Source organism: Polistes fuscatus, unplaced genomic scaffold (assembly GCF_010416935.1).
Source record: "Polistes fuscatus isolate 324 unplaced genomic scaffold, CU_Pfus_HIC Scaffold16, whole genome shotgun sequence".
In the NCBI taxonomy this organism is placed as follows: domain Eukaryota; kingdom Metazoa; phylum Arthropoda; class Insecta; order Hymenoptera; family Vespidae; genus Polistes; species Polistes fuscatus.
In genome coordinates, this window is record NW_025113064.1 from 3,216,420 (window position 1) to 3,226,391 (window position 9,972).

Sequence of the window (9,972 nt, forward strand, 5' to 3'; positions counted from 1 at the left end):
ATTAAATATTCAAGCGTCTTTTATAAAGTACTATAAATATTTTTCAGAAAAATAATAATTTTTTTTGTTTGTTCTTTTATAAAAGACTTTTTATAACTTCTCTTAATTCTACAATTCTAAAATAAAAACCTAATGTATTATTTGTATCGAAAGAAAAACTAAAATGATCAGCATTAATGTGGCCTCTTGAACAATCCTTCAGTTCTGCTTATCGAACTCTCAGATTCCATCGTTACTCTACCACGATTGCTTAAGAAGTCTCTTATGTGTTGTACTATCAAATCTATTGCCACTGTAACAAATTGTAACGAATCAATATACGGTGTGTTAAAGGTTACTTCTATGAATAACTAAAAAATTTTCTTTAATCTTTTTATTATGATATTATTATGTTACATACACTTTTATCTAAAGTATATCAAATTATGCAATGTATTTTCTGTAATTTACATTTGCGTTTACTGAGAACGAGGTGGTACTTTTTTATTTATTTTATTTTATTTTATTCTTTTTCTATTCGACTAATTTAACTATAATAAGTAAATTACTAAAATTCAATGAGAAATTATATAATATAAATAAAAAAGTTTCTTGTATAAGTACATAAAATTATATCTAATAAAATAATTATTAAATATGTGTGTGTGTGTGTGTGTGTGATATATATATATCTTGTTAAAATAATGAAATTAAATGTAAAATTATGCTGCCCTAATATATGAAATTGTTAAGTAATAATAATTTACTTAATTATTATGCTCATTTATGCTTCATGATTAATTGTATTATGCAAAATAGAATGGACATGATTATAAAAAGGAAAATTGAAATTTTTACAAACTAAAGTGCATAATAACGATTTGTTATGAGCGTGAACACATATGTATAAAATACTTAAAGCTATCTTTTCTAAATAGTAATACTTGGGACGCTTTTCTTTATAAAGATACAAACGTGCATATGTCTATTATATGGTAATATAAACATACAACATACCATGTGTAAAATAAAAGCTAACATTAAGAAGAAACTTTGAAATGCTCTCTCTCACTCTCACTCTCATTCTCACTCTCACTCTCACTCTCTCTCTCTTCTCTCTCTCTCTCTCTCTCTCTCTCTCTCATACCTGTTTCCATCGTATTAGTTTGGAAAAGAAATGGTTTATGAAGTATTACTTGCTACAAATGTAATGCAAATTTTATTATGTTTAGATTAAAAAAAAAGAAAAAAATTAAATAAAAAAGATTAAAAATGCTATTAGGGTTAATTTATGATTACCATTTCTAATGTGACAAGTATAAGCACATAACATTGACTTAATATGAGCGAGCGTGCTTATGTAATATAATATATTACAAGTACACGCACAGAACGAGCATAATAAGTATAAAAAGCAACGGATGCGAGGTTACTGCGTAAGAAATATGTAGTTGTTTACTAAGTGCAAAGATGCAGTGCATGTAATCAATATCATCGTGTGTTATTTTCTCAAATCATATGCTGAGTGTGTCGGATGAAGCCAAAGTACGCCTATGCTGACAGATGTATGGATGCTGCCCGGTTGATTTTTCAGCCTTTTTCAAGCGTAAAATGTCCCAGATGTGGTGCACTATTAGATCTATTGCCACTGCAAACATACAATAACCAAAACCATGTATGCTTTTAGAAGATGCCATTAATTTTTTGCTTTAATTTTATGTGTTTTATTTTTTTTTTATTTTTTTTTTGTTTTTTTTTTTTAAGCGTCGATAAGTTGAAAATAATATTATCTTTACACACCCAGGCAGCATCCATAACGGCAACAAAATTTACTGAAGTATGTGTAATTAATACATAATATAATATAAGAAGTGCTCTGAAAATCCAAACTTGCATCCGAACAATTTATATCAAACTTATTTACAAATAATTATTTATCTCTACGTTCCAAATAATATCACAATTTTAATACTTTCATATTTTTTATACTTCGGATGCAAATTGGATGATTGTATGATAAAAGCAGTTTCACGTAATACTTGCAAAAATGAAATTTCTATGAATATAGAACTAACTAAAAATAAATATATGTAGTTAAAGAATTTTCAAAACAAAATCTAAATAAAATATGATATCGTTAATCTAAAATAGTAAATATTTCTAAATAATCTAACCATTGAATGAAAAATTGAATTTTAATTATAGTTATCTTTTATATCATATTAAGAGAATTTATTTGCTTTTTTTTATAATATCGTATTACTTGGGTATTTAATATAAAAAATATTTACCTGTATTATCTGCTCCTCTAGGGATAATAACGTCGGCAAATTTTTTGGTAGGTAAGCAAAACTCTTCGAACGCTGGTTTCACATAATTCATGTATTGATTTAATACGTAATCTAAATCTCTTCCTCTTTCATTTATATCTCTGGGTACTAAAATAAATATTATTATTATTATCATCATCATCATATATAAATTAAATATTATATATATATATATTTGTGTGTGTGCTTTTATTACCCCTTCTAGCCAATCTGGTGTCCGAGTCTGTATCTACAAATAACTTCATATGAAATAAGTCTCTTATTTTGGGAAAGTAGAAAACTAGAATTCCTTCGAATAAAACTACATCTGCGGGGTATATTGTTGTTACCTGGTCCTTCATCCTAAAAAGAAAAGATATACAAAATTATACATACTATATATACAGGGTGTCTCATAACTAATGATAGAAGCAGGCTGATATGTAAAAAACTGAATTGAAAATGTAGAATACAATTTGTTCTAATACACGTATACTTGGTTTAGATTCAGTTTGGAAGATTTTATTGTTTTACTCTCGAATATTTTCAAGTGCATTCTTTTGATTCTTAACATTTAACCAACTGCTTACTCGGTTATAGATATTAGGTTATTAGTAAGAATTGACCGATTAATAAATACTAGTCGGTTAAGTGTTAATACGCTTATAAATATTAGTATGATAAAATTTTTTGTATTGGTTTTACTTTTATGCTTATCGAACAGGCTTGCTTTTAGGGTTACAAGCTCAGTCAAGTGTACGTGTACTTGACAAATTTTCAAACTTAGTTTTTTGAAAATGAAGCTTTGTGTGAGCTAATATTTTCGACTTAATTTTTCATGAATAATTATATCCTGCTTGCTTATACCATCAGTTACAGGACACCCTGTATATGTTACCGTTACTTTGTTAAATTCATTAATTCGTGAAATAACTATTTCGACCAGGTAAAATATGAAATAAAGCAGAATTACATACTTCAACTAGATGATATATGAATTTGTAATAGGCGAGTAGTTAAAGTATAAAATTGATATTTGAACCATTCTTAAGGTCAGTTTTTGTTTCTACGACAATATCTATCATTATGTTTTAGAAAACAAATGTTATATTAGTTGCACTGTTCTATTAACTTTGAATATACTACGTTGAAATTTATTACAGTTATAGTTTGTAGAAATAATTTCAATTCAGGAAAAGTTGGTTGAAAAATTGAAAACTTTACCGGTTGGTGCTAACGATGCACATATATCATCAGTCAAATACAAAAAGCTTGTGGAGGAACTAAGTGTATTAAAGTCTCCGTTTGAAGCTCTATGATGTAATTCAAGTACTACGAGTTGAAAAATTAATTAAAAATTTAAAAAAAAGAATACTATGCAATTGGAAATGTAACGGAAACCAAATCTGCTGTAATAAATGATTTTTTGCTGATAAGACCAAAACAACAACTCGTAATAGAATCATGACGCACCAACTAGACATCTACTATTATTTCATCGAACAATTATTTAAAATGTATAGTAAAATTCTTGTTATATACTTTCTCTCGAATATCTAGTTATTTCGTAAATTAACTGAATTATAAACTTTAACAGTAACATATATATATAAATAATAATTTTAAATGTTAATCGGAACATACAAACTGTTAGTTCTGTAATCATAAACTGGTATCTGGCATTTAACACCTGCAAGTATATCTTGCAAAGTTAACAAAATCATATCATTGTCGAATGCATCGGGATGATCAAAATTGTACTGTCCTTTCTCGGCCTTTAATTTTTCAGCTGGTGTAAGTTCCCGATAGAAACTATCTTGCGATATGCAAACAACTCGTCGTTGCATATGATCCATATCAACTTGACCTAGTTTTTCCATTATACGTTTGCATACAGTTGACTAAATAAAACAGATAAATCAAACATATATACATGTATATAATGTAAATTTAACATTATATATTCTTTATTTCTTTCTTTTCAAGATATTTATTATTATTTTGAAGAGAAAAATAAAGAAAGGTTAGAATACTTAGTAAAAATTTTACAAACCTTTCCACTAGCTGTACCACCCGAAACTCCAATTAAAAAAGGTGTTTTACCTTCAACACCATTTAATTTCCCATTAAAACCAAAAGACATTTTACGTGTTGTCCCAGAATTTATCGACATATAAGCCATTATTTAAACACTTAAACACGTGATTTGTAGACAAATGATATTACTGAATCGATAAAAAAAAAAAAATTAAGTACAAAAATATTTAATTTGTATCCAATACTTTACAAGTGTCGGATATATATACGAAAAAAACAAATAAATACGCAGCTCAGGATCATAGATATGCGGTTTCTAGCAAGAATATTATATATATCTATATACACATGTGTGGCTAGAAAGAATACGTAGAATACCGGTTAATAGAAAACTTATACACTCTGTTTTTAGGTTATGTTATATTATCCACTTGTGTTTTATATAACTTGTTATTATTTATATTGAAATATTTTCTTTCTAACAAATATACGTATTATTATGATTATAAATATATCATTTTATATGTAAAATTGTAATTAATTAATCTACATTTGTACATTGAAAGTGAATACGTTGCAATATGCTTAAGAAACTTTGATTCAATGGCATGGCTGGCATGGATTCATGGATGACGTCATCGTCCGCCATTAATACCACGTGACTAGTTTCCTTTGTTTACTGTTTTTTGTTTATATTTATCAAGGTAATAATGTAATTAGGATATTTCTTCAATGAATTATTCATGATTTTAAACACGTAACATATATAATTAGTTTTTTTTTTTTTAAAATGTGTCTTTTCTCGATAGTATGGGATTTACACGATTTCAATTGTCTATTGCTCATATTTTTGAAATCACATGTTTCAGAATTATGGTAAGAATTTTATCTAATTATCTTTTTTTCGGCTATTTTCATCTTTTTTTTTTTTTTAATTTTTATCAGTAGCCTATGATAAACTTTTTGAACTTAGTTAGATTAAATGTAGAAATAAAAATATTCTGCAATATTTTGATGAATAATTTAAGCGATAATATAATCAATGAATTCTATAATGTTTATTTTATTACAGAAAATTGTAAAGAACATGTATAACGAGCGTTCCAGTTATACCATTAGAAATTATCATGTAAGTTTATTCATATTGTTAAAATTATATTTTTGACTTTATCGGTTTTTTGTAATTACGTAATCCTTACTTTTAATATGAAAGAAATATATGTTATTGATTTTGAATAATTCAAATTTTATTGAATAATATTTTCTTTTAATTTGTATGACAAATAAAATGAACTCGTTATTTTCACAGGATGCTGTTAAAAAGTTGCAAAGTCTTCAAAGTAATGCCAATTATATCAAAATTGCTACAAATAATCCAACACAAAATTCGGCCAAGTTGAAGGATATGGAAAAATATTTAAATAGGTATAAACTGTGGAAAAAGTATATTTTGTAATTATTAGTTAAGAAAATTTTTCTTTTCGATTGCGAATATTAATAATCAATCAATTTCGGGACAAAATCTTTAGCTGAATACGGCATATCATTTTCAAAAATTTTTAATCGGCAATGAGTAAGTATAGCTAGATTTTTTTATTTTCTTATTCGAATATAAGAAATGTTACATTTTACATCGATATAATTCTTATAGTCATTTGAGTCCTTTAATTGACAAAAATAAATCACTTTCTTATTATTAGTATCATAATATTGAAGTTCTGTGCTAATTAAAATATAATTCAAAATATAATTTAAAATAAAAATTGCATTTTTTTATATTAAAACTTTGTTCACAATAACACAATTAATTTAATGTTAATTGTTGCATCAAACTTTTTTTTAAGAAAAGAAACTTACAACAGATGGCAATTAATAATAATCATAACGAATGACATTTTTCATACATTATGTAAGCTTATAATATATTTAACGCGTTCAAAAATTTATTCGTCGCTGTATTGGTCATCTTCTTGCGCAGTCTCATTGGTGATGATTAAGTGTATGATGATTGGGAAAAATAAATTTTAGCTAATCTAATATGCGCTTTTTCTTAGCTGCTGAAATAAGACTTACGGATGAAGTATAAATTCTTCTGTTTTATATTATTTAACACGTTCTGTGCCAAGCCATTTTTGTCTGACTTGTCGTTAATAAATATGACTACATGTACCACCGGTGGAACACGTGGCCTGAAGATTAAGTTTAACGTGTACCACCGGTGATGCACATGGCTTGGAACGTGTTAACAGTAATGTGTATTTGGTGTGCAATGGTTTAGATTCAGCTTGGCGGATTTTATTGTCTTATTCTTGGATATTTTGGAAAACATTTTTATACTTCTTAATATGTTTATAAATATTGTTAATACGATGAAATCTTTTGTATCGGTTCTACTCTTATGGTTATCGAAGAAGACTTTCAATTTCTAGGCTTGTCAGCTCGTTCATGTGCATGCGTACTTGATAAATTTTCAAATTAATTTTTCTTTTTTGTATGAACGAATTGTATGTACATTTTCAACTTAATTTTTCATGTAGAATTATTCCCTGCTCAGTTATGGGACACTTTATATAATAAATGAATTAAAAAGCATCAATTGTGAAAGGACGTAGGACTACGTTGCCTATATTCAGCTAAAAGCTTTGAAATGACCTTGGACTATGTTTTCCGTTGTGAAAGTGTTAATAATAATTCGTTGGTTTTGGCAGGTCTGGTATTAGCTTGGAACAACTGGACGAGCTCTCTGTTATACACGTAGCCGGTACCAAAGGAAAAGGTTCCGTTTGTGCTTTTACAGAATCCATATTGCGAGCGCATGGATTTAGAACTGGTTTTTATAGTTCACCTCATTTAATTACCGTTAAAGAAAGATTTAGGATAAATGGTTCTCCTATAGACGAAAAAGATTTTGCTTATTATTTTTGGGATTTATATAGAAAATTAGATAATTTGAAAGAATCTGAATCGGACATGCCAATGTATTTCAAATTTCTTACCATTTTAATGTTTAATATGTTTTTACGTGAAAATATAGACGTAGCAATTATTGAAGTTGGAATAGGAGGAGAATACGATTCAACCAATATCATAAGAAATCCTGTATGTGTTGGTATAACTAGTTTAGCGTTAGATCATACTTCTATATTAGGAAATACGATAGAAGAAATAGCATATCAAAAAGCAGGTATTTTCAAGCCAAATACAATTGCGTTTACAGTCCCTCAACAAAAAGAAGCTTTAGAAATATTGAAACAAAGAGCAATCGAGAGGCAAACCGTTTTAAACATTACGCCATCGTTTCAGGATTATAAATGGAAGAATAATGTATTAAATAATACAACGTTTAGTCAAATTCAACAAGAAAATGCATCTTTAGCAATACAGTTAGCGATTCAATGGATGCAATCTCGAATTAATCAAAATTATTCTTTGATAATTAATAAGAAAGTAAATAACAATTTAGAGGATAATAATGTAGAAAGGAATATTAAAAATATGAATTATGAAGAAAAAAAATATATATCGTTTGAAAAAATTGCAAGAGCGTTATCTTGTTGCGTGTGGCCAGGACGACAAGAAATTTTAAAGGGTACTTTATTTGATTTTTATTTGGACGGTGCTCATACCATAGAAAGTATGAATTGTTGTATTTCTTGGTTTACTAATCGAATAGAAAATGTTAATGGTAAACGATATTTGATTTTCAACATGATCGGAAAACGCAATGTGTCTCCGTTCATAAAATCTTTGAAAAAGATTCAATTTCATAAAGTTTATTTCGTGCCTAATCTTTCTGGAATACCGGAAATAGATGATCAATCAACGATCGATTCGATAAATGAACAGAAAAAGAAATGTCAAGAATATTGCAAAATGTGGGGAGAGCATTCCGTTGTTGCAGAAAATGTAATGGAAATTTTTAATGATATTAAGATTGAACATACCATTGGGAAAACTAATATTTGTAAAGATAGATCTCAAGTACTTGTAACTGGGTCTTTGCATTTAGTAGGAGCAGCTCTTGCTATTTTAGATCCTAATTTGACTATGACTACCAAATTTTAACCCTTTTTTGGTACAACCAATCGGTCGTGTTTATACATTAGCGTGCAAAAGTTTACAATCATCCTATTTTTTATACAACGATGGGGAAATATAAATGAGCAATAACAAAACGTATTCATTAATATTTCAAAGCAATAAATTGTATATATATATATATTGTTAAATAATTAATTATTAAGAAGTTATTATTCAATGACTGTGAAAGTATTCTGCCGCGTATTGTTGTCTATGAAAAAGAAAATTCGAAAAATAAGAAAACATGATTCGATCTTCTTCATTCGACTCAATACTTTGTAGCCATGTCCTTAGCAGCGATAATTGTAATGCATCGATGAGACATGAATGCAATTCATTGCCAGATTCATTCTTGTAACAATATTTCCTCGCTCATGTGACAAATAGTTTTACAATTCCGTCTTTTTGGAATGATTTTTCATTCCAATACGATGTTTCAGGTCTTCCCACAGGTATTAAATTGAATATAAGTCCAATAACTGGCCAGTTACGGCCCGTCAAGTAGACCGGTCAAGAAGACCCACTCTTCGGCTCAGAAAAATATTCTTCACTAAGCGCGAAGCATGTTTAGGGTCATTGTCTTGTTGAAAAAACCAATCATGCGATATACTTTTCATTAAAAATATATTCTTTTACATTGTAACATCCATATTGCTGTGAATCTCTATCATCTGATCAATACTCATCATTTTCAAGTCATCAGAAAATACTCTTCAAATTTTAATATTCTCATTACCGTGTTTTATGGTAGAAATTTAGTATCTAATATTATATCTGGTTATTTTATTTATTGTATTATATAATTATATATTTATATATGTATATATTTTATACTATATTATATTTGGTACTTGTTAGACGTCTTACATATTTCTGACTGTCACTTCCAAATAATTCAAATTTAGATTCATTGGAAAGAAACACTTTCCGTCAATCTGGTCCATTGTTGATATTTGTTTTACAAAGTTTAATCTAGTATTCTTATTCTTTTTATTAATTAGTGTTTTTTTTTCTACACTAATATGTCCCACAGCCTTCAAGTGTCGAGATATTATACTCCAATTAACGTCAACAAGATTTTCATTTAATTACAGTGAAATGTTTATTACAGTTTTTTCACGGATTTATGGCAAATTTTCTTATTATGATGTTTCGAAGTATTTTGCAGTCTACCATTCCAATTTTTGTCACATACCAAGTTTGTTTTAATTTATATTTAGTAATAATACAATTAAAATTGTATTTTTATCCAATAAATAAAGTCATCGCAATATCACGAGACTTCTTTCCTTCTGAAGAAAGTTTTAATATAGTTTCAAGGATCTGAATATTTGTTTATTTCGACATTGTGATAGACATTAGACTAATTTTCCACTGTAAAGCATGTTTTGAAACTAATATGTAAGAAAATACAAGCAAACTGTTGTATGCAAAGCCATGACCGTTGTTATCCATATTCTAGCTTTCTAAAATATTAGCAAGCTAAGAAATGAAATATTTTATCAATTAATCAAAAACAATAACATAGTTCAAAACTTTTGCACGTTACTGTAAATCCTATGTGAGG

The 9,972-nt window shown here is 27.7% G+C and overlaps 2 protein-coding genes across 4 annotated transcripts; one reads left to right on the forward strand and one right to left on the reverse strand.

The window, feature by feature from the left end:
- Positions 1-13: 13 nt before the first annotated feature.
- On the reverse strand, positions 14-4,470 carry LOC122514934 (uridine-cytidine kinase). 2 transcript variants are annotated; one of them, XM_043632082.1, is made up of 5 exons: positions 4,342-4,447; positions 3,933-4,189; positions 2,506-2,651; positions 2,271-2,417; positions 14-292 (listed from the first exon to the last, which is right to left on the reverse strand). In XM_043632082.1, exons 1-5 carry the CDS (start codon positions 4,429-4,431, stop codon positions 174-176), a joined length of 759 nt encoding a protein of 252 aa, XP_043488017.1. In that variant the 5' UTR covers positions 4,432-4,447; the 3' UTR covers positions 14-173. The 2 variants fall into 2 exon arrangements, with proteins under 2 accessions (XP_043488017.1, XP_043488016.1); XM_043632081.1 differs by lacking the exon at positions 14-292 and adding an exon at positions 1,095-1,627 and having other exon boundaries at positions 4,342-4,470.
- On the forward strand, positions 4,333-9,843 carry LOC122514906 (folylpolyglutamate synthase, mitochondrial-like). 2 transcript variants are annotated; one of them, XM_043632041.1, is made up of 5 exons: positions 4,333-5,029; positions 5,135-5,201; positions 5,398-5,454; positions 5,635-5,750; positions 7,034-9,843. In XM_043632041.1, the coding sequence occupies exons 2-5, from the start codon at positions 5,136-5,138 to the stop codon at positions 8,388-8,390; spliced, it is 1,596 nt and encodes a 531-aa protein (XP_043487976.1). In that variant the 5' UTR covers positions 4,333-5,029; position 5,135; the 3' UTR covers positions 8,391-9,843. The 2 variants fall into 2 exon arrangements, with proteins under 2 accessions (XP_043487976.1, XP_043487975.1); XM_043632040.1 differs by lacking the exon at positions 4,333-5,029 and having other exon boundaries at positions 5,036-5,201.
- The last annotated feature ends 129 nt before the right edge of the window (positions 9,844-9,972 follow it).